A 25885-nucleotide genomic window follows, 5' to 3' on the forward strand; every position below is an offset into this window, starting at 1 on the left:
GGGATGTCTATCACTATGTCCTCCATACGGGAATCTGTACGATACTCAAACGGCGGTATGTTGGTACGATCCTCCTGCATGAAAGATTTCTCAAATGCTAAATTTAAAATTTCAGCTGTCTTCTGTTGCCAGGCCAGATTGATCAGTGAGTGACCGGATGGAAGCCTTCCACCCGCTTACTGATTTTACGTAAGACCAGAATTTCCTTGGGTTTTCAGCAAGATCTTTTGCTAAGGTATGACGGTGGTAATGGTTGAATGCTTCGCGCATCGCTCTTTTTACAGCAGCACGAATCTCTCCTAACTTTTGCCTGTCCTCATTCTCCCGATCTTTCCTGTACCGTGAGTGCAACTGCCTTTGCTTCCTGAGCATTCTCCGAATTGTGCTGTTAAACCACAGTGGGTCTTTTCCATCCGTAACCCACTTTTTCAGCACATACTTGTCCAATGTGTGATTTAAAGTGTGTTTAAAATTTGCCCATAATTCTTCCACGTCCATCGTACCGGAAGTAAATGAAGTCGATTCATTTACTAAGTGGGATGGTAACAACTGCTTATCTGCTCTTTCTAGTAAGAATACTCTCCTAGCCTTCTTGACCGACTTTTTAACTTTCGTAACCATAGTTGTAATGACATCATCGTGATCACTAATCCCAGTCTCAACACTGACACCGTCGATGAGGCCTAGTCTGTTTGTGGCTACCAGATCTAAAATATTTCCATTACGCATTGGCTGTCGATTTAGCTGTTCAAGACAGTTTTCGGATAATGTGTTCAAAAGTAATTCACACGACGGCTTGTCTGTACCACCTGTAATGAATCCATAGACATCCCAGTCTATTCTAGGTAGGTTGAAGTCGTCTCCAACTAATATAGCATGATCCGGGTACTTCTGCGATACAGAATGTAGACTCCCTTTGAATGATTCTAGAACTGTCACGGTGGAACCTGGTGGCCGGTAATAACACCCAACAATTAACTTTATTTCCCCTAGCCCTGTTAAATGCATCCAGATAACTTCACAATCACACTCTACTTCGAACTCAGTAGATACAATATTTTTGTCAACTGCAACGAAGACACCACCTCCTAAGGTGTCTAATCCTAATTTATCAAGTCCAGTATGATTGAATTTCGGAGTGGGGCAAGAGGTATGGCCTCTGGAAAGGACTGATACTTCTGCAGGGCTTAGGCTTTCGGAGGAAAGTTTCATGAAAGTGTTTTGGGTCTGTTTAGGTTCTGGATTCTGTGTGGTGGAAGAAGGCTGTTTCTAGGAGTGTGGTAAATGTAGTAAATCTGAGAGGCATGGTTTATCAGCTATGAGGGGTTTTGGAGATGGCTTGGAGACTCTCGCAGAGGTGGTGAATAAAGGCAGTCCAAGGTGGGAATAGAAGGTGAACAGGTTTGATAGTTCTTTGAGATGGCATTGTGCATGCTAGTCTAGTTTCTGGATGGCAAGAGTTTCAGGGTGAGAGATGGGATGCAGGAATTCGGGATTGCACAGCATGAGAATTCCCTCTCCCCATCACCAACACTCCCTACACTCCTACCTTCTACATGCTTCTGGAAGTCCATAAACCCAGCCACCCTGGGCAGCCTAGTGGTTGCTGTGCCCTCACTGAGAGAATCCCTGTGATCATAGACCACCTTCAGCCCATAAGCCATAACCTATCATCCTATATGAAAAGACACCAACTACTTCCTCCAATGTTCCTGCTCCTTTACCACACAGCATCCTTCCTCTGAACTAACCATCCTCAAGGCCCATGGCCTTGCCACTATTGAACACTAACTTTCTCAATGTTTGCCTGACTCCAAACCTACAACCTCCTTCCTGGTAACCACAACCAACTATATCCTCATGCACAGTTAGTTTTCCTTCTAAGGCATCACCTACAAACATATCCATGGTGCAGCAATGGGCACCCATATGACACCATGCCAATCATTTAGAAGAATCCTTCCTACCCAGAATCGCAAACCCCTCACCTGGTTCAGATTCATTGACGACATCTTTGTGACCTGGACTGTGGGTGACACACTATCCACATTCCTATGGAATCTCAACACCTTCTTCCCATTCGTTTCACCTGCACCTCCTCAACCAAGCAGGCTGCCTTCATTGATGCTGACCTCCACCTCAAAGATGGCTACAACAGTACCTCCGTCCAATAAACAATCAACCACCAACGATACCGCCACTATTTTGACAGCAGCCATCCGTTCCATACCAAGAAGTCCTTTACAGATTAGCCACACATATGTGTCATTTCTGTGGTGAAGAGCAGTCACCCTCCACATATACCAATGGTCTCACTAAGGTCTTCACAGACCGCACTTACCCTCCCAACCTTGTACAGAAACAGATTTCCTGTGCCTTGTCTCTCGTCACCTACCACCTCCCACACACACACACACACACACACACACACACACACACACACACACACACAATCTGGCCCACAAAGGGACACTCCCCATGTGACTGATCACCCACCTACTAGGACTCAAGCAACTTAATAACATTCTCCGCCAGGGTTTCGACTACCTCTCTTTGTGCCCTAAAGTGACAAATAATCTACCCATCATAATTCTTACTCCTCCCACAATTGTACTCTGCCACCCACCAAACCTCCGCAACAATGCTGTCCATCCCTACTCCACCCAGCTCTTGCCTCACAGCTCAAATTCCCACAAAAGATCTAGATGCAAGACCTGTCCCATACATCCTCCTCCTCCACCACCACCACCACCACCACCACCACCAATTGAACTAGTCTCCAGGGTCCCAATGGAATCCCTATCAGCTTCTATACTGAATTTGTGGCTGAGTTAGTCCCTCTGTTAACTAAAATCCATTGCAGTTCCCTCAAACAAAAGACCATGCTCAGTAGTTGGAAGAAAGAACAGGTCACATTCAGGTAGTACAGGTGAGCCACAAAAGTTCTGTCCAATATCCTCAATGTCGATTTCCTGTAGAATCTTTGAACATATTTTGAACTCAGACATAATGAAGTATCTCTACCAGAATGACCACCTCCATGCCAACCAGTGTGGATCTTGAAAACGTCAATCATGTGAAACACAAGTCATGCTTTTCTCACATGACATACTGAAAGCTTTGGATCACAGCAGTCAGCTAGCTGCAATATTTTTTGATTCCTGAAAAGCGTTTGACTTGGTACCACTTATAAGCATCCTGTCAAAAGTATGAGCATATGGGGTGCCAAGCAAAATTTGTGACTAGATTGAGGAATTTTTGGTAGGCAGGATTCAGCAGCATGTTACCTTGGATGTAGAGCAGGGCTTAACAACTGGCCGGTTTTGAGCACGGGTACTCGCGTCTGCTCAGGCACATGCTCGCGAGCAGGTGCAAGGTGGTGGAGTAGGGAGGGAGGGGAAATGCACGCGCACGTTTGAATAGGGCCGCAGCGTGCCTATTGAATTCGCGCCGACTGTGTAACGTTTAAAGTACTACGATCAGCTCTAACAGTCACTTCGCTGGTTAAGAATCATGTCAAGTCGCCGTTGTGTAACCCCAACCATGGCTTCGCAGTTCAACCCCCATTGGGAGGAATTGTATCTGTTTACAGAGAAAGATGGTGTTGCAAAATGTTTAGTATGTCACAAAACGCTGAATTCTTTTAGGAAAATTTGCAGCAACATTATATGTCATACCACGCGAAAGACTACAGAAGTGGAAAATGTGATGGACCAGATCGTGCACAGGAAGTCATTAAACTTAAAAGGAAGCTATCCGAAGAAGATCTGGATGACGAAGAAAAATCAACTGAAGCACCTCTCAGAGTGAGTTACAAAATTGCTTTGCTTTTAGCAAAATCCCTGCGCCCCTTCACTGATGGCGATTTAATAAAAGAATGTTTGGTAGTTGCAGCGGAACATTTGTGTCCATCTCAAGTTGAACAGTTTCGGATGTGTGCCATTATCTAACATGACCATCATGCGTCGCATACAGGACATGGCAGACGACGTCCAGAGCCAGATTGCAAATATCTGTAAAGATTTTATAGCGTATTCTCTAGCTCTGGACGAAAGTGTTGATATCACTGGAACAGCGCAGCTTGCCATATTTATTAGAGGTGTTAACAGAGATCTTCAGGTGAGGGAAGAGCTCCTTGATATAGTAGCTATGAAGAACACTACAACCGGCGGTGATATTTTAAGTAGTGTTGAAGAAAGTGTTGACAATATAAGATTGTCGTGGAATTCTTTAGTTTCAGTGTCTACGGACGAAGCACCAGCGATGACAGGGAAAGAAATCGGATTTCTTTGCGCTGTTGAAGAAGAAAATGCAAAAACTGGCCGTGCCGAAATAAATAAGGGGCGTTCACTGTGTGATCCACCAGGAAAACTTATGTGCAAAGAGTATCACTCTAAAAAATGTGATGAGTGTTGTTGTTTGTACAACCAATTATATAAGGAAGCATGGGCTACAACACAGGCAATTTAAAAGCTTTCTTGAGGATGTAGAAAGCCAGTATGGTAGCCTGCCTTATTACAGCGAGGTCCGCTGGCTTAGTCGTGGCAAATTATTAAATCAATTTTTTTGCCTATTAGATGAGATAAATATGTTCATGGAAATAAATAACATGTGTGTTCCTGAATTGAAAGAGCCTTCATGGAAATGTGATCTCGCATTCTTAGCAGATTTAACTAGTCATCTGAATGCTTTGAACATTTCACTACAAGGTAAAGATCTGCTAATTACTCATTTCATAGATCGAATACGAGCTTTTAAAATGAAATTGACACTTTGGGTGAGTCATGCAAGATGTTCACAAAGACTGTGAATGTTATTCACATAGTTTAGTTGCCCTTAAGGAAGAATTTGATCAACGCTTTCAAGATCTGACAGCACTAGACAGTGATTTTGATCTGTTCTCCTCTCCATATTCAGTGAATATTGAAGAGATTCGTCCTGAGCTGCAACTAGAAATTATTGACCTGCAGTGTGACAGAGAATACAGAGACAAATTTCAGAAAAAGAAAAACATTTTGGAATTCTACAGACACTTCCCTCAGGATAGATTTCCTCGTTTGCACAAACTGGCGGCTACAATAATATGAATGTTTGGTTCCACGTATGTTTGTGAACAACTGTTCTCTGCAATGAAATGTAACAAGACACGCCTGAGAAACCCATTGTCTGATCGAAATTTAAACTGCACGCTGTGCCTACAATGCACAAGAACAATTACCCCGAACATAGACGCAATTGTAAAGGGCAAAAAGTACAAGATAACCGAGAATCCCACACTTCAGTGACACCTTTTATTGTGTAACAGTTCACAAATTAATACGAATGTAGATGCATACACTAAGCTAATAAAATTATGTGGCACGTGTACATTCTCCTTTATTTGTTTCATTTGTCGCAGTAATAATTCATGAGTGATATCCCTGCAGGTGACCGCGGATTTACATTGACTGGCGGCAGCTGTTGTGTGCCCCACGTGACTCTCCCCACTCTCCGCTCTGGTCCGGTAGTGGGGGGTAGTGTGCTCGCGCTGCTCCGTGCTCGCGCCTAGCTGCTCACAGCTTGCTCCGCGAGCACGTATGTTGTGAAGCCCTGATCTAGAGTCATTGGCAGATATAGAAGTAACTTCGAAATGAAGTACTGCCTGGAAGAAGATGCATAGATGTTCAGTCAGACCTTGACAAGATTTTGAAGTGGTGCAAAGATTGGCACCTTGCTTTATGTTCATAAATGTAAACTGTGCACTTCACAAAATGAAAAAGATTAGTGTCCTCTGACTATAATATAAATGAGTCACAGCTGGAATCAGTCAACTCCTACAAATACCTTGATGTAACACTTTGTAGAGAGATGAAAAGGAATGATTACAGAGGCTCAATCATGGGTAAAGCAGGTGGCAGACTTTGGTTTATTGGTAGAATACTGGAAAAATGCAGTCAGTCTACAAACGGGATAGCTTAAAAAGCACTCATGCGACACTTTCTGGAAAACTGCTCAAATGTGTGGGACCCGTTCCAAATAGGACTGAGAGGGAATACTGAAAGTGTAAAGATAAAAGCAGCACGAATTGTCACACATTTGTTTGAATCGTGGGAGAGCGTCAAAGAGATGAACCGGGAGACTCTAAGACAGACATAAACTATCCCCAGAAAGGCCTACTTACAAAGATGTAAAAACTGGCTTTAAATGATGACTGTAGGAATATACTATAACACACTACTTATTGCCCACATAGGGGTTGTGAGGACAAGATTAGATTAATTGCAGCACACACAGATGCATTTCAACATTCATTCATCAGGTGCTCCATACGTGAATGGAATGGGAAGAAAACTGATAACTGATACAAAGAGACATACCCTCTCCCATGCACTCTGCAGTTGTTTGCACAGTATAGAAGTAGATACAATCTACAAACAAAGCTGCAACCACTGTGCTGCTTTCTACATGGGCATGACAACAATCTATCTGTCAGCATGACAAACTGTGGTCACGAGAGAGCTCGAACACCCTGTTACTGAACAAGCTGCCCAACATGACATGCTTCCTTCCAATGACTGCTTCACAGCCTGTGTCATCTAGTTCCTTCCAACCAACACCAGCTTTTTTAAATTGTGCAGGTGGTAAATCTGCTTGGAATATATCCCACATTCCTGTAACCTCCCTTGCCTCAACCTTTGCTAGTCCTTGCCTTTGACCTACATAATCCCATTCTTGCTCCCACTCCGGTACTACACAGCCTTCTATTCCACCAATGCACCCACTATTCTACTCCCCCCACTCCCACTCCCCTCCACAAACCTCCCAGCTGTATCTAGTGTCCTTACCCTCTCCCCACCATGTCCCTACATGTTCCCACAAATAGCACTACCCCTACACCACCCCTACCATGCTATCCCTCCTCCTCCTCCTCCTCCTCCTCCTCCACAACCTACCATCCCTGTCAGATTGCTTTTCCCATCACACACTGTTGCTGTCTGCAGTCTGGCTACAGTGGGCAGAGACAGTGTGTGTGTGTGTGTGTGTGTGTGTGTGTGTGTGTGTGTGCGCGCGGGTGCGGGTGTGGGTGTTTGGGGGGGGGGGGGGGGAGGAGGAGGCGTATGCGCTACTTCGGAAGGCCTTTTGGCCAAAAGCTGAAGTATAGCAGTCTTTTCGTTGTGCTTGTCTGTGACGCAGCATCTCTTCTACACACTGAGTAACGATCTATCTTCTCCAAAATATTCTCGTCATTCTACCGTGGTGTTTGCATTGTTCAATATTCTTATTGCATACATAAGTAGAATAAATACCTTTTTTACTTCAGCTGCTATGCCCCAGAAGATATGCCGCAGGACAGAACTAAGTTAAGCTAAGTAAAGTGTGCTACCAATCCTGACAGCAGATCACCACAGTGAAAGTGATTTGAGAGTGCAAAGCAGGCAGAGCTGAGTGTTATGGTTAGTTTAGCCACAGGCTGGTGCTAACTAGGCTGCGAACCAGCTGTAAGCCTGTTCCATTATTCCTCTAGTTGTGTTAGGGTCTTTTGTCAACATCCTTGTGTCACCAGCAAACAGTTTCTGAGAAGTCCCGCGATGTCCCAGGTAGATCTTATTTGTAGAAGAGGAGCAAGCGAGAGTCAAGCACCAAACCTTGTAGAGTAATGTTTCCCCACATGGATGTAATCTTATTCCTACTGAAAAATCTGCTACTGTGACCCTCTGTTTTCTATTCTTAAGATATGACTCCATCCATGCAATGGGAAGACACTTAAAGCCATACTACTTTAGTTTCTCTAGAACAATTTTATAATCTACAAATTAAATGCCTTGGCATCATCACAGAAAATGCCAACAGGATAGCTTTACTGTTTAATTCTACTATATTTGAGTCTGAGATGATGTATATTGCCTACTGCATTTATGGAAGCAAAACTGAGCTGCTGTTAAGAGATTTATCTCAGAAACATGGACCAGGATTCTGTTGCAAGCTACGTACTCGAAAATTTGAGAAAACATGGTAAGAAGGGAGATCAGTCTACAATTTGGTGTCACTTGCTTGTTTTGACTTTTATATATTGATCCTGCTTGATTTATCAGTTGTTTATGAAGATAACTCATAGGTGGCACTTCCAAATAAACACAGCATTTTAGTACAGTACCTGAGATACCATCGTACCCAGAAGAGTTACAACTTTTTAGTAACCAAATGATCTTTGTGATTACCTAACAGATGAGTTGGAAAAAGTGATGTTTGGTATAGCGTATGCACTGCCTGTCTCAGTAAGTTTCTTGGACTGGTTTTATATGGATCATTTTTTTGCCTGCATGTTAGAAAGAACGCCTTGAATTTAGTAACCAAATCGAATAAGAAAAAAATACAGTGTGCTGAAAAAAAGATTCATCTGATTTCATAAGACTGAGGATATAAACTTCCAGTAAGTTTGAAGTTACTTGTCGAAACTTAAAGTTTACCTTGGCACCAGCTCTGAGTTGCAGATTCATGAGGCTACCAGTAAGATGTCTCTCTGGCACAACTAGCTTGCTTGTTCATGACCTAATGTTCACCAAGTCAAGGTGACAATAACATACCTACAAATAAAGAGTTTTGCATTCCCCTTTTCAACAGACGCAATTCAATTACAACTGTGCAAGGGGATTTTTGTCAAGAGTATGTCAGTGGACCTCCTACAGTGTAAGGGGTGTATGGATCTTGCATTGCACTAATGGCCTCCAGGTTGCTTGAGCTGATTAGTTTGTTTTATTACTATTACTATTATTATTATTATTATTATTATAAGCATTTGTCAAAGATTGTGTATTTGCCTCCCTTCCTACAATTTTGGGTGAACTGTGACACTGCACAGCAACAGCAGTGAATGCAGTAACTTCAGACATGCTTGAATCAGTAGGGGATGAGTCTGGTTGTCACATGGATGTTTGTCATGGATCCAATACAGGACACATGCAACATTTATGGCAAGTAAATGAAACTTTGACCTTAAATGCACATGTAAAAAGTACCCCAAGATTGTATGTGATTGCTTGTAAAAGACATCCTTGTAAAATCAGGTGGTTCTTTTGAAAATAACAAATTTGTCATCCTACCAGCATATTTAAGTTAAAATTCACCCCCTATTTCTATCTTCATTGAAGTAGAAGAAACTGTCTTGTGAATCTGGGCGAATTTCTTGAAACACAATTCATACTTATGGAGAAAATATGAAGATTTACATGTGATGTGATACTGCAGTTGCACCAGCACATTCTTGCTACTGGCACCTGATAACCTCTTAACACACTGCTTTAGTTATCAACATTCCTTATGAAACCTGCATTTTTATTAACAGTCTATCTGCTTGCTCTGCAGAACTGAATGTGCTTAAACAGTTGACTGGTCTGTTTTTAAACCACCACCCGATGTTGCAGAGGAGGCTAGGAGGGAGGCATGTTGTGTGATGTTCTGCCCCTGCATTGCCCGAATAATCAGCAGTTAACTGTGGTAGTTTTACAAAAACAGAATTCCATCATTTACTCCTCCTCCTCCTCCTCCATGTCTGCGAGTATGAAACTACACTAGTTTACCAGAAAATGTCTTTACTGCAGGCTACATATGAATTTTTTATTTCATTTATACAATCACAAGAGTTTCTTATCTTTTTAACATGGCATCCTCAGTGTATGTCTTGGAATATTACACAATTCACTATCTGAAAATAATACAGTTCCCTGTTAGCCAACAGGGCTTTGACTTAGCTTAAATCTATTTTAACACAAACTGTACTTTCTTAGCAACTTTTCAAAATGGCTACTGATCCACAGCAGGTCTTTCTCGTATTTCAACAACCCTACTAAGCACATACACATCTATTAACGTTTTTCTTAACATCTGAATTAATTAAGTCTGTAACAGCATTATAGTCACTGGTTTCATCCTTTACATTCATTGGCTGAAAAATTTTGGATCTGCTACTTAGTACAAGGTCTACACTGGTGTCCCCATGAGTTAATCTACAACTAAATTTTTTATTTATTAATTTCCAAAAAAGACATTTAAATCAATCACAGATATTTCAGTCCCACACATGAGTTTTACTTAACTGTGTGGTTATTCCTTTCTATATTCAAATAACTTACAGGAATGTAGCTGGGTGACATTGTCAATGACATCATCACCCAGCTGGATTCCCATAAGTTACTGAACTTTGTGTACACGAGGAGAAACTAAGGTCCCACACTGTTACCTCTTCAGATAGGAAATGTATCACTGCTCACAGAGGTTGAGTGAACTTTGCAGCAGTAGAGTAAGATTGCAATGTGCATTGTCATTTTTGTTCAGGGGTTGTGATGAAAATAGTGTTCCGACATTTGCCGAAGTAGTGCATATATTCTCCTGCCACCAATTGCATCTAGCAATGTGCTTGTTCGTAAAAGGATCCATTACATCTGTCAACAAATATTATTTCTAAGGAACTGTTTTGGCTTCATTTAATGAATGCTCCAAAAACTTCGGATTTTTCTTGGGATCCACTGGACAGTGCTTCACAGTTGCAACCTGACCAGGAATATCATTCTGTAACTGCCAGTCATCAAACGAACATACAGAAATAATGTGGGAACAATGTAAGACTGCAATCCTCAAGGCCGCTGGGGAGGTTTTGGGACATGTAACAGGCTCAAAGGAAGGCAGATTGGTTTGATAATGAATGTATGAGAAGAACTGAGGAGTGTAACATAGCGCAAATGAAATTATTTCATAGAAGAACTAGAGCAAATCTGAATGAATATAATGAGTAATGCTGTGTAGCTAAGAGGGTTTGCAGAAAGAAGAAAAGAGCACTAGAAAAGAAAAACGTGGAAAAAATTGAACAGCTAGGAGAAGAGAAGCAAGTACGTGAAATGTACCAAAAGATTAAAGAAGGAAAGGCTGGGTTTCAAGGTAGAACAAATATATATGTAGAAATAAAGAAGAGGATTTGACAGGGGAGAGTAATAAAATACTCGACAGATGGGCAGAATACTTCCAAGAGTTACTGGTTCCAGAAGTAGAGGGATTAGGACAAGAAGAACTGGTGGAAATAACTTATTATGGACCAGAGGTCTTAACACCAGAACCCACACTGGGGGGAAGTGATCAAGCCATCAAGACCTTAAAAAATAATAGGGCACCTGGAGAAGATCAGATCCAAGCGGAACTGCTCAAATATGGTGAGGAAGCATTGTGGAAAGCAATACATAAAGTAATACTGAACATCTGGCAGGAGGAGAGCATGCCAATGGAGTGGAAAACTGTTACTGTGTGTCCCATACATAAAAAAGGAGATAAATTAAACTGCCAGAATTACTGAGGAATGTCACTGCTGAATACTACATATAAAGTGTTCTCCAAGATCCTAACTAGGAGGCTTACTCCCTATGTGGAAGAGAGAACTGGAGACTACAAGAGTGGCTTTAGAAGAAATAGGTCAACAACTAACCAAATATTCGCACTGCGCATACTACTTGAAAATGTTATGCAGCTTTATATAAATTTTAAACAAGCCTATGATAGCGTCTCAATGCCATCTGACATTGTGGAATGTGATGGAAGAGGCAGGAATACCTAAGAAACTCGTTAAACTTACTATGATGACTTTCAGTGAAACCAACTGTAAGGTAAAAATACAGGCCGAAATCTCCAGAGAAGTGGAAGTGAACAAGGGACTGAGACAGAGTGACAATATCTCCTCACTGCTATTCAACCTCTGCCTAGAAAATGTCTTAAGTCATATAGAGATAAATAGGGGAGGAACCATTTTTAATCAGTCACTGCAGTACCTGGTCTACGCAGGTGATGTGGCATTACTCGCACAAAACATCACTGTGTTGGCTGAAGCCTATCAACAACTGGAGAGAGCTGCAAGGGAACTTGGCCTGGTAGTCAATGTCGAAAAGTCAAATATATGGCAATGACCAACCAGCAAAACCTACCAAATCTCAGGATAGCTGACAAGGAGTTTGAAAGAGTGAGAGACTTCAAGTACCTTGGACTAACTATCACAGAGACAATGACATCTGCAGCGAGGTGAAAGGTAGAATAGCAGCAGGCGACAGATGCTACTTTGTCACACTACCCATACTTACGAGCTCACTTCTATCACGAAAATCTAAAATCCTCATTTACAAAACAATTATAAGACCAGTTGTTATGTATGGTGCCGAGACATGGACCATGACTGCAAATGAGGAAAGGATCCTTAGCATTTGGGAGAGAAAGGTTCTGCGTAAAATATACGGCCCAATACACGATCAAGAAGGCTGGCGCATCCGTACGAATGCAGAATTAGAACAACATTTTGAAGAACCTGACATTGTCACTACCATTAAAATAAGAAGACTGCAATGGGCAGGGCACGTGGTCAGAAAGGAGGAAGACAGAACATGTAAGAAGATTTTTGATGGCAAGGCCGGAAGCAGACGGCAGAAGGGACATCCCAGAAAGAAACGGGTCGACGGAATTGAAGAAGGGCAGAGGATGGAGACAGAAAGCCATGAACCAGATAGAATGGCAGGATATTGTGATGTAGGCCAAGGCCCTCCAAGGGCTGTAGGGCCTAGTAGTAGTAGTAGTAGTAGTAGTAGTAACTGCCCGGCAATTGGCGAAACTTTAATGTTTCCGTGGTTTGGAGTCTAATACGAATTTTTTAAGTTTTGAGAAGAATCTCACAGAGAAAGCTTTTGATGACACAGCTTTACTTGTTCTATGGGAAGGTTTAAATTTTGCCATGATTCCAAAGTATTTGCCAGTGGCTGATTTTATTATCAAGATTTTATTACAGTGACTGACAGGTTTGCTTTATGTTCACCAAGAATTGATCCAGATATTGTTATTTTACCTGCAGACATGGGCAATGCTACTGTTGTTTGCTTACACTCTGATTCAAAGTATTGCAGGATTGGTGCTGACACACAATAAGTGTTGAGAGAAAGACAAGTGTTGAGAGAAAGACTAACAGCCTCCAGGAGAAAAGTATCTTATTGCGGGAGACCATTGTGCTGTTCCTCCTAGGTTGTATGGGAGTATCGTGTGTCAAAACACATTGCTAATCTGTTGATGCCTACAGTAGGTCAATGTGAGCACCACATTAAGGACTAGGCTGATTTCTTATGTCACAGGGAATGCATGTGAATGACTATTCTGATAAGTTTTGATGCAGTCTCTCTCTTCACTCGTGTTTGTTATGGTTACTTGAATTTAGGTTTGATGCTGAATTAACGAATCTATTTCAACATGTGTTGACTTCCACTTACTTTTTATTCAATGACCAGTACTACAAGCAGACAAATGGAGCTGTGATGGGGAGCCTGTTGTCGCATGTTATTGCCCCATTCATAAATGGAAGATTTCGAGGAACATGTTTTGGAGTTGGCAACTTCACAACCTGCATGTTTGCTCAGGTATGTAGATGATACTTTTGTTGTTTGGCCTCATGGCAGTGACAATTTAATGACTTAAGAAAGCCAGATTCAAATGACACAAATATTCATTTCACAATGGAGGTGGAAATGGATGGCTGTTTTCCTTTCCTTGATGTGTTGGTCAGGAGGAAGGTGGATGGTACGCTGAATCATGCTGTTTGCATGAAGCCTACTCACACTGGTTTGTATCTGCAGGCTGACAGTTGTCACCATCCGGATCAATGTGAAGGGGTACTTCACATCTTGGTTCACAGGGGCCATGTCACCTCCGACAGAGTGTCAGCTGAATTACTTCAGCTCAAAGCTACCTTTCATCAGAGTGGTTGTAGTGAAAGACAGATTAGATGTGCATTGCTCTAGGACCAACTGCGCACCAATGATGATAATACCAAGGTGGTACCAAAATCTACAGCCTTTTAGCCTTATGCAAAGAGCATTTTGAACAGGATTGTTTGTATTTTGCGGAAATATGATGTAAAGTGTGTTTCTCGAGCAGATCAAGATCAGGGTCCTTTTAGGTTCTGCAAAGGAAGATCTTGGTTTGCATAAGGCAGGTGTCTACCATATTCCTTGCCGTTGTGGCATGTCATATACTGGTCGAACTATCAAGACTGGAGGACCGACATATGGAGCATAACCAGCACACAAGCTTACAACACCTGGGCAAATCTGCCATTGCAGAGCATTGTCTAGCACTGGTCATCCTATGGTATATAATAACACTGAGGTTCTGGCATGTGTTTCCAGCTATGGGGATAGTATTATTAAGGAAGCTGCTGAAATTAAATTAGCAAGTAACCTTATAAATAGGGGCAGTGGTTTTTGTTTGAATTCTGCTCTCTCACCTGTCAAAAAAAGAGACAGAGGAACAGACCTTATGCTACCTCACCTGGTGATTATAAATTTCACTATCGATAACTTCTGACATCAGGTATCTTTGGTTTGTGATGGCACTATTGTGCAAGTACGTGTGTGTGTGTGTGTGTGTGTGTGTGTGTGTGTGTGTGTGTGGAGTTTCTTCTGTGAAAACTGATGTTTTAAATTCACTTGTACAGTGCTTACTTGCTGCAGTTTTGCCTTGAAAATGGCAGGGTGTGCTCCTGTTGAAATATCAGCAGCTGTCAACATTGCCACCCGGCTGCAGTCCCGTAAGTTATTTGAACATCATATTCACCAGGAGAAACTCAGGTTTCACACATTCCATTCTATAGTCGGCAAACAGATGTCTCTCTCTGTATCTGTGTGGATATCAACCTCAGCTACTATGGGAGAACCTCACTGACAAGGCAGAGAGGTAGGTCTTTGGCAAACCTGAAGAGGTAGTGTGTTCTAGATGATTTTTATGGACATGTTAGAGATAGCTCATGCTAATAAAATGTAATGTGCTTCTAGCATGTAGCAAGTTTACTTGGCATTCAAAATGTTGGAAGAAGGTGATTGGAACTATTTTCATTTTCTGCTGGAACTTTACACTTAACATGTGATGGTATGATCAGCAAATACAAAGACAGGTAATCAGGAATAGAGCAATAAAAACATGGAAGTCACAACTAAAAATAAATGAATAAAAAAAGAAAAACAAATACAAAAAACATATATGCAAAAGTGGAATGGGAAACAGTGAAAGTTAATGGAAAAATGGGTAAATAGTACCTTTTTTACTTTTTTTGTTAATGAGAAAAGTGCACCCAGATTGGCCATAAATATACATGTTTAGACAAGTTTTTTAGTTTTTCTATGGTCTATTACAGTTTTCATTCTACTTGTATGTTTTAATTAGTATTTTTCAGAGTAAAAATACAAATAGATCACTTGTTATTGACACCATCACAATGTTTTTTTATGTGGAAACATTAAAGACAACTTACCACTTCTTGAAGTCGGTACAATGACATCATTTGTTGTTGTTTTTGTCAAAGATATTAGGTCATTTGTGTCCAAGTATGCCAACAGCTGTTTTGCAAATTCTATTTCTTTAGCGGTTAACATTTCAACCACCTACAAAAAGAAGAAAACAAAACATAAACATTGACTCAGAACCCAATGAACTAATTTGAATGACAGAAGATTAGGGTTTAATATTCCATTAACAACAAATTCTTTACAGATGGAACGAAATCACAAGTTTGGGATGGCAGGGGAACAGTAACAGCTGTGTCTTCCTCACCTATTAATCTTCCTATAGAAATTTTGGGAAACCACAGAAATTTTCAATCTACACTAGCTTGGTATGAATTATTTGGCTTGTTATATTACTTATTACAATTGTGTTCAAGCCTTGCACAAGTAGTGGATGAATGTGCATCATTTGTGAGCACAGCCTAGTTGCACACTTTGCAGGGTGAGGAGCTTTGGTGGTACTTGAAAAAGGTGACAAAATATTTTAGAAAGATGGTCAAAAAGTGTCATCATTTCAAGAAGCAGATATGGCATAAATGAATTGTTTATATTCTTGATAATTCCCAAACCAAAAAGACTGGTTAAGGCCATAATAAATTTCTCTATTATTATTATTATCATCATCATCCTGGATGGGGTATGGCCGTTTTTCTCCTTCATACAAACTTATTAATACATGCAGGTCTGTTGGTAATTTGATATTGAAAATTCAATATTGGTAGTTCACAAACAAAATTTACATCACATTTTTACAACTAATGATATTCTACACTTCAATTCTCTGCCTGGGGACTGGGTGTTTGCGTCATCCTTATCATTTCATTATCATTCACGAAAAAGTGGCGAGATTGGACTGTGTTCAGATTGGGAATTTGTACGTGTGCTGATGATTGCGCAGTTGAGTGCCCCACAAACCAACCACCACCACCACCACCACCACCACCACCACCACCACCACCTACAAAACTCGAAAAAGATCTACAAAACATTTCTGGATTACTGTTTCCCGGGGAATCTTAAAATAAAATGATGTTCTCATACTAGATTTCTTTCCTTATGATTTTTCTGAATGGTTCCCACCTCCCTTTGTTTCACTCTTTCCTCTGCCTTGATGATTTGTGCACCTCAGCTGATTCTGCTGTCTTTCAATTATTTTTTTTCAAGTGCTTTGATCAATTTAGCTGAAGCTTGAGAGAAATCCTTCTTGCACCTACTTATACTGTTGGTGTTCTCAGAGTTGATTGTTTTTTTCATATTATTCATCTTTTTAATCTCTTCAAGATGCCTTTGCTTTTGTTCCTATTTTTGCTTTTCTTCTAATTCAAGGTTTTTTCCCCCCACATTCTTCCTTATAAGCATATAAGTTGCATGTCTTTGCTATCCACACCTTATGAGCTGTGAGTTAGTAAGTGCAAAAAGAAAATGGGGGTATTATCCCAAAATAGTCAAAACACAGTTTAAAAATATTTTTGGTAATTGCTGCCTTATCTTCCCCTACTGTGGGCTTTCAAATGGAATATCTTCTCTGTGTGTCCGTAGGACATACGGAGAAGATATTCCATTTGAAATTCTGAAACACTTGGATAACTCTATGGAAAAAAAAGAGTCTCTTTCTGAAATGTATTGCTGCCGGTAATTCTCAATACCTTTATTTCCTAAAGCTGGGTCATCTTTTTCAAATAAGTAATCTTGCTGGACATCAAACAGCATCATTTTTGCAACATTTAACACGACAGTGCAGCTTCTGCTCTTTATTCTTTCTTCAGTGTCTAAAAAAGCTCAAAACTTTTCAGTGGTGTACTTACAAGCATGCCCTTCCCATTACACATTTGCAAGCTGTGTTGTAACGTCGGACATTCTTTAAAAACCACAGCTTCTCATCTTCTTCCAGTTTATTAAGTGCTTCAGTTACTTACCCGCTAACAACTAGATGTTCAAATGTTCAAGAGGAAGCAGATTATCCAATGTAAAGAGCTCATTATCAAGAACTTCAGAAATAAAATTTTTCTCGAAGTATTGTGTTGTTGTTGTTGTTGTTACTGCATCTGAAGTGCACTCAAGATTGCGGTCATCAGCACCCGTACGTGAGAGGAATGGGGCTATAGCACACAAAATGAGGATAGCCTAAAATGCAACGTAAGACACACACATTTCCTTGTACCCTATTTGCATGAACATACACGACTCCTCTGAATGGTACAATGCAGGAAGTGAGTCAAGGCAGACCATTACAAACAATTATATCTGATTTGGACAGTCACCAAGATGCAAGTCCAGAAAAATAAGACTGGCAGATCATAAAAATAGTAACTGGATGAGCCAATTGTTGTCTAACATATTAAAAGTGTCAACCTAGGAGCTTAGGTAGAAGTGTAGACTAAAGACAAAATTGTAAAATATGTGCCATATTCAGTTCATCACCACCTAGAATTGAGGGCAGGTCTGTCAGTAAACCAGCTTGAACCTTCTCGTCATTACGTAAATTACAGTTGGTTCAAATGTGGCGAACCATAATCAGCACACAACATGCATCACAAAAACAGGCAGTTCTTCATGTCTAAAAAAGCCCTGGGTCAGGGGGCTGTGTCCTATACGAAGTCACATTAAACAGACTTCATCAATTCTAACTGGCCAAGAAGAACTGGACTGTCTACAGCGCACTAAGTAGGTCAGAACATATGAAGAATTTGGATCAAGATTCACATTTCATCAGATCCACAGCTTTAAAAATCGCATAAAGTTTGATGTAAAAGATAGTATGCACACAAGGCAGATGGAACCTAAAGACAGGCAGGAAAAATGACAGAACAACTGACAGCGTCTCCCTCTTTGGACCCATCTTTGCAAACCACATTAGAGTTCTGGTACTCATTTAAAACAGTAATAAATTTATTCTTAAAAATATAGTCTGGAGTTAACAATTTGTTGCACTCTGTCAAATCTAAATTTATTCATTCTAGGTTTCAGTAACAACCGGGGCAGGGCAGAGCTTTGCAACCCCCTCCCCTCCGTATGTTTGACAGACAAACTCCCTGATCCAATAAAAGTTCCTTTCCCTGTATACCGATCAATTATGGCCTTGTGGATGTGGCAATAGGGTCATTCTAAGGATTTGCAGATATTAATAGCTGCAGGGAAAGCCAGCGAAATCGGAAACGACTGGAGCTTGAGTGCCTGTTTAGTCACAAGGAACTGCCACTGAGCAGCCAATAGTGGCTCCCCTGTCTCTGCACAAAAGCTCGATATAGGGCTCATCCTATAGGCCAATCTGACGCTCTCGTGGTGTACAGAGTACAGTATCTTTTAATATGTTGGTCATGACAAGCCATAATAAAGATGTGATCACACGAAACCCTTATAGAACTGCTGCAAGCAGGATCTATATGCACCCCAGTCCTTCCCACTCAAGCACTTCACTTCATAGTATCCAGCACTTTCAGGCCTCGTGTTTTCAGCTCCTTGAGATGTGGCAGCCAAGTCAGTTTGCTATCAAATAAGATACCTAAAAATCAAACCGTCTCCTTAAAATGTAAAACAGTATACCACAGCCTTAGTTCCAGAGGTGTAAAAAGAGAATGTGTGCTTTGTTTTGCTTTAGGACGCAAAAAACAACTGAGGTCATACACGCCCAAGACAAAACTTTGGAACATGAAGACAGAAAGGAATCAAGTGACATTAGAGAAGACAGCTAAAAACAGGGACATGGAGAAATGGCTTTTTTTTTAAAAAAAAAAAAAAAAAAAAAAGAGACACCATACAGAAATGGAGGCCCAAAGCTAAAAATTAAATGGCTTTCGCCATATTGCTTTGGCAGATAAACAGTAAAACGCGATCAACAGCCCGTGCGTCATTTGCTAAAACGGCCGATAACTCAGACGGCAAACGGTTAAAAAGTGGTGGACAGTTAAAACTTGGGCACAATATGTACAAAGTGGTGGGGTACTACCACTTATCAAATGATGGCGGGAGGGCCGAGAGGAGAACATCCAAGCCGCTGGGAGAGGCTTAATAAGCCGGAGCTTGTTCCCAAGAAGGGAGGACCATTGGTGATGCCAAAAGGAATACCATCTCTTGACAGACGGCAACACAGAAATCATCAGAAGGAGTATAGGAACAAGTGGGCTTAGGTATGAGGACTGCGGCCTGGGCAGCAGTGTCAGCAGCCTCATTTCCTGGCAGACCAGCATGACCAGGAACCCACATGAACATCACTGTGGCTCTACCAAGAGTGAGCAAGTGACTGGACCCACTGCACTAAGGGATGGGACAGCTGAAAAGTCTGTGTCACCAGATGTGCTCTGTGGCCTGATACAGGGCGAAGAGTTCGACTGTAAATACCAGCAATTTGCTGGGAATCGATATCAAAAGACACAGTCACCAATGATGAAGGTACACCCGACTCCATGCTCAGTTGAGTACCATCAGTGTTCTCAAAGATACTATTGTGAATTTCCATGCGAAGATTGAGAAACTGAAGGCAATAGAGTGAGGCTGGAGTAGTGTCCTCAGGAAGCGAATGAAGGACAAGGTTAACATGGGTCGCTTGACGAAGCCAAAGTGGTGAAGGGTTCACACCCACTGGGAAAGTTGCAGGTAGTGTGGAGTTAAGCCGCCATAGCAAGTGCTGAACGCGGACTCCAAGAGGTAACAGAGAAGAGGGACACGCCCCATACTGGCGATCAAGAAGGATTGGGTGGCCACGCATGGTAGACAAATGGCATGCATACCTGCTGAGGAGAGAGTCACGGCAGTGGTAGTTCAGCAGCTTCAGCATGCAGACTCTCAACTAGGCTAGTGTAAAAGGCACCAGTGGCCAAACAGATGCCACGATGGTGGATAGTATTGAGATGGTGTAAGAGGGATGGGCGTGCAGACACACAAACAAAGCACCCATAGCCGAGTTTCGAACAGACAAGGGACCGCTACAAACGGAGGACGGGATTCGATCTGCACTCCAGGAAGTACCATTGAGGAACATGTACAACACTAAGGAACTGCTTACAGCGGGCTGCCAGGTAAGACACATGGGAGGACCAGGAGTGTTTCCTATCAAGCATAAGTTGAGGAATTTCATAGTTTCAAAGGATGGAAGGGCAACAGGACCAAGATGTAAAGATAGTGAGAGAAACCAACTGCACCATCAGAAATTCATACAGGCAGTTTGTCAGTAGAAAAATGACGCCCACTGTCTATGGTCCAAGAGTAAAGACGATAAAGACATCACTGAAGATGACACTCAGTGAGACAGGTCCATGGAGAACTGCAATAGATGGCAAAATCATCAACAAAAAGGGAGACGGAGATGCCCGGCAGGAGACAGGCCATTATAGGCTTAATGGCGATCGCAAAGAGGACAACGCTCAGGATGGAACCCTGAGGCACACTGTTTTCCTGGATAAAACTGTCCAACAAGGCAGAAGCCACACATGCCTTGAAAACTTGGTCTTTTAAAAATTCCTGAAGGAAACAGTGCAGGCAGCCACGGAAGCCCCGCGTGTAAAGAGCACGGAGGATACTACTTCTCCAGCAGGTGTCATAGCCCTTCTCCAAATCGAAAAACACGGCCACAGTCTGGGATTTCCACAGAAAACCATTCATGACATGGGTGGACCAAGTAATAAGATGGTCAACTGCAGTATGCCGTGCTTGAAATCCACATTGCACATTCGTTAGCATCAGTCCACCAAGGGACTGGGACACGGTGTTGTAAAGAGGAAGTGTGAGGAATGGAATGTTCCGCAGCAGTAAGGATAACATTTGTGAGATATTAGACCTGGTCATCACAACTGGTGAAATCTTGTGCTTTAAAGGCCGCCAGGGAGGAGTAAATCCATCAGTCACCCTTAGTGAACCCCCATTTGGGTCTGGATGTAGGTGGAGCAGGACACAGCAAACGGATAACACATTGGCAATGGTCGCTCGAGTAGGTGTCAGAAACAAGCTGAGCAGTACAGAAGGAGAGGTCCTACTGAGAATAGGTGTGCGAGGAGTCAGAAAGGAAAATGGGTGCTCCAGTGTTAAGGTAGAAGAGGTTAAGTTCATTAACATTATGCTGTCCGGCAACACCACAGTGGTGTCGTGCATGAAACAGCGGTCAACGGCTGGCGACACCACAGTGCATACTATCACTCAGTGGCCCGTGACAGCACTTTATCTTTTGCATTCTGTTGGTGTTTTGTTTAGGTAACAATAAGTTACACACGTCAACAAGTATGTGTCCTTTCATCACGGGAGACGATAAGATTATTTACAATGAATGCGCGGACGTCTTGTCTGACGTTTCGGACGACTTGGCCGAGTGGAAAGAAGACACATAATATCAAAAAAATGAAAGTGAAGCAGAACCGTTGGAAGATAGTGAAATACGTCCAAGAAGTATTCGGCGAACACTATGGTTGCCAACTGATTCGGATGAATCAGAAGAAGATGACAGTACACAGTGGTCAGACTTTGATTTCCGAGGACCAATAATAAATTTGAAGGATTTCCCGGTCCAAACATATTTCCCGAAGATAAACAGAGCATCAAGGATATCGTAGAGTTGTATATTAGGAACGATCTATTTGAATATATTAGCAACGAAACCAACAAGTACTACAGTCAAAATTGCAACAGAAGAAACTTGATTTAAAAAATGCCAAATTTGTCGACGATATGGGACCCGAACTTAAAAAATGGTTTGGGCTTAGAAAATGGTTTGGCTTTGCAAAACAATGTCCCGCAACCGATTCAGACAAATATTATAATTGCTTTTCAAAGTGCAAATCGTAATTGATTATTTTTCCAAAACGGTTAAAGAAACCTTTAATCCAAGACAAAACATCTCAATTGATGAAAGAATGATACTGTGGCATGTACAGTTAAATTTTAAAGTTTACAATCTGTCGAAAATTACGAAATATGGCATACTCATTCAGATGCTGTGTGATTCGAGTAAGGGATACATCTCCTCATTCAAGACATATAGCGGCGCTGGACAGCCTTTAGCAAAAACAGTTATGGAACTATTGACACCTTCTTATAGAAAGTGGCATCACCTTTACATGGATGATTATTATAACAGTGTAGAACTTGCAGAGAAGTTACTTGAAAAGGAAATTCGAGTTTGTGGAACGATACGGCAAAATATAGGATTTCCAGAAAAATTAAAGTGCGCAAAAGTCAATGTGTTTGAAGCTTGTCATCAACAGAAAGGTGAAGTACTCGCACAGGTATGGCGGGCTTTGAAAACTAAAATGATACGAATGATCTCTACAACACATAATGCCACTTTGACTGACACTCAAAGAAAATGTAGAAAAACCAATCACACAATAAAAAAAACATGAAAGTGTATTAGATTACAAAAAATACATGAAAGGAGTGGATCGGGCAGACCAATATTTGAATTATCACCCTATATACAGAAAAACTATAAACTCGTCAAAAAAAAAAAAAGGTTCGCATGTGCCTCTTTAATAGCGCATTATTTTATGCATTCCATACTTGGCAATATTTCAATACAGACCACAAGAGTGTCCGATTTCACGATTTTTTATAGAAAGTGTCCGATTCATGGATAAAATGCTACCTTGACACTGGGCGATTTTACAACCTCAGAGCTGAATTGGAGGTCGGATGTCTGCATGACCACGTCTTTCATGGAGCGAGGGGTAACAAGAACAGAACTATAGGTACCAGAGGGGGGAACATAGGGTTTGCGACTAGCCAATAACTTGTGAGCGACTGGGTAAGGCACTTTTTCCTTTACCCGAATCTCTTTGACAGCTCACTCATCAAGGTACACGGGACAATCCCGAGAGGAGGCGGCAGAGCTGCCATTGCAGTTGATACAGTGGGGAGAAGAAGGCGAACAATCACCCTCAGGAGCATCTCTACCACAGGTTACACATTTGGCTAGATGTCAACAAGATGTTCTAGTGTGGTTGAAATAATGACACTGGTAGCAACGCATCGGGTTTGGAATGTATGGCCGGACTGCGATAATTTCATAGCCTGCTTTGATCATGGACATTAACACCACTCTATCCAAGGTGAGAAAAAGTGCGGGTGGGCACCAAAGAGGAACCTACCTTTATCATTACCCCTTGGACGGCAATGACACCTTGATCAGAGAGGTAAGATTGGATTTCGGCCTCAGTTAGATCGTCGAGCAGCCGGGTGGAAATTACACCACGGGAAGCAAAGTACCATTCTGTAAATGAGAGCAGGATTTCAAAGGGCCAGCAATTGCATCAACACCTATCTGGATAATAAACGAATTTACCATGGCGAAGGACTGACCGTCTCTGGTATGTGAGACCACAAGGAACCATGGTGCAGCGGTAAGAGTCTTTGAATCGTCAGCCCCACTGTGTTTACATTTCACAGACATTGATTGTGATGATGATTGACTCATTTTGAGAAAACCCCCCATGACTGATAGAGTCTCCGATGGCACTCCTTCCGACTGGGCATACCTGCCTTAGGTGACTGTTCACACCTCAGATCACATCTCCTCAACACCTGACAAGGGACCTATCGGCAATTTGGAAAGGTTGCAGCTCAGGCAATCATTATTTGCTGGGCCTGGCCTGCACCAAGGGGTACGTGCAAACCCTACCTGTCGACCCGGAGCTGGGAATTACACGTTACTCAGTCAGCTGTTACACATCAGACGTATGAGCCGGCTTTTAGGAGCGCAGAGGGAGGAAGAAGAAAAATGAGGAACCTCAAACACCGAAGTGGAGGAATGAGACGACGAGAAGGGAAACAGAGAATGGAAAAGGGAGCGAAAAACAATGGTGAGACTGTTCTTACATTATCGATGGACAATGCAGACCATTACCAATAACACCCCAGACATGTTCCCCAAGGAAGAGTAAAAGGAATAACAAGAGGATAGACATAAAGCACGGAAGGGAAAAAATGCTGCAAATGCTGGGGCCCCGTGGTAGCCAAGCATGAGCCCATCAAAGAGTGGTGAGCCACCTGGGGGTGTAAAAAGAGAATGATCACGATTAAAATCAGTACATACCGTTTTCTTTGGGGAGAAGTTAAAACCTGTACGAGCAGACCATTCTTCCAGTTGCTTAAGTGTCAACTATAACCGACAAGAGGAAGATATGGAACTAGAAGTGGAACAGAAAATAGAAAAATCATCCACAAACAATGAGCACTGCACAGGAATCCTCACTGCAAACGATATGCCACTGATGACAACTGCGAACAAAGTCACACTTAAAATGCTCCCCTGTAGGATACCATGAACTCGAGGAAATCTATAGGAAAGACTCTGTACCGAAAATAAGATTCAGCCAGAAAGGACTGCAGGAAAATGGGGACGTGGCTACAAAAGCCCCATTCGTATAGCTGACAAAGTATATTGTGTCTCCACACAGTGTCACATGCCTTTTCAATGTGAAAAAAAGATGAATATTAAATGCTGTTTCTGTAGGAAAGCCTCCCATATAGCGGCCTCCAGTAGGGTGAGGTTATCAAGAGTGGAACGATATCTTCTAAACCCACACTGGAAATGACTGAGGAGATTTTGAGATTCCAAAGTCCAGACTAGGTGGGAACTGATCATCCATTCTTTCCTACACAGCTGGGAAGAGTGACACTCCGACAGCTGACTGAGAGGGTGCGGTGCTTCCCTGGTTTAAGAATGGGGACTTATTGACTCCCTCCAAGGGGCAGGATATACCCCATCTCTCCATACCTTATTAAAGAGATCACGTAAGATTTCTTTAGATTCAGGATAAGGTTGCCACAGCATACCATAACATAGAAAGTCTGGTCCAGGAGCGGTCTCTTGAGCACAACTAATGCTGTCTCTAATTCCCACATGTAGAACGGGAGATTATTGGCCTTGTCATTCTTGGAGACAAAAGCTAGACGTCTCCCCTCCCAAACTTCCCAATAGGTGTGGAAACCTGGAACTGGACTCATGGGCAATGTTACATCGTGAAAGTACCACTATATCTGCGAGCGTTACTTTCAGGACTCCATTGTCCTTTACAGCACCTAATGGACAGGACATACTTTTCCCACACATCTTCCTTATGGATTCCCTTACTGCAGTGGCAGAAGTTGACTAACTAATAAGACTTCAAAAACTCGTGCCATGATTGCTTCTTGCTCTCCTTTACAGTCCGTTGGGCTCTGGCTACTTGCTAACCAAAAGACAAGAAGGTTCTGTGCTGTCGGACTATGCATGAACCTGCACAGCGCTGTCTGCCTGCCACGTACAGCACAATGATACTGATTGTTCCACCAAAGAACAGGTTGCCTTCTGCAACAGCCTGACAATGTAGGTATAGATGCATCAGCGGCAGCATGGATTACATTGGTAATGTGACCTACCCAATACTGGATGCTGTCCTTGTGCTCAAGCATGGGCAGCTGGCTATAAAGCGTTTGGTTTGCTTTAGATAGCAGATACTTGGGTGGTGTTCTCACATTCCACACCTGGTATGTGAGCTGCTTAAACACAGTTCCCAGAAGTAGCATGACCATTACATGCAACAGTTGTATGACCAAATCTTTTGACACTTTAAACGCTGCATGGGATTTGG

At 42.0% G+C, this 25885-nt stretch overlaps 1 protein-coding gene across 3 annotated transcripts in view; it reads right to left on the reverse strand.

The window, feature by feature from the left end:
• The window catches only part of LOC124613833, a 69485-nt gene that overhangs the window by 33989 nt on the left and 9611 nt on the right, over window positions 1-25885 (reverse strand). For all 3 annotated transcript variants that reach the window (XM_047142567.1, XM_047142574.1, XM_047142559.1), the window contains exon 2: window positions 15299-15428. In XM_047142567.1, the coding sequence (XP_046998523.1) occupies window positions 15299-15419 (121 nt within the window). In that variant the 5' untranslated portion in view covers window positions 15420-15428. The remainder of the gene's footprint in view (window positions 1-15298; window positions 15429-25885) is intronic.

This window comes from Schistocerca americana, chromosome 1 (assembly GCF_021461395.2).
Source record: "Schistocerca americana isolate TAMUIC-IGC-003095 chromosome 1, iqSchAmer2.1, whole genome shotgun sequence".
NCBI lineage: Eukaryota > Metazoa > Arthropoda > Insecta > Orthoptera > Acrididae > Schistocerca > Schistocerca americana.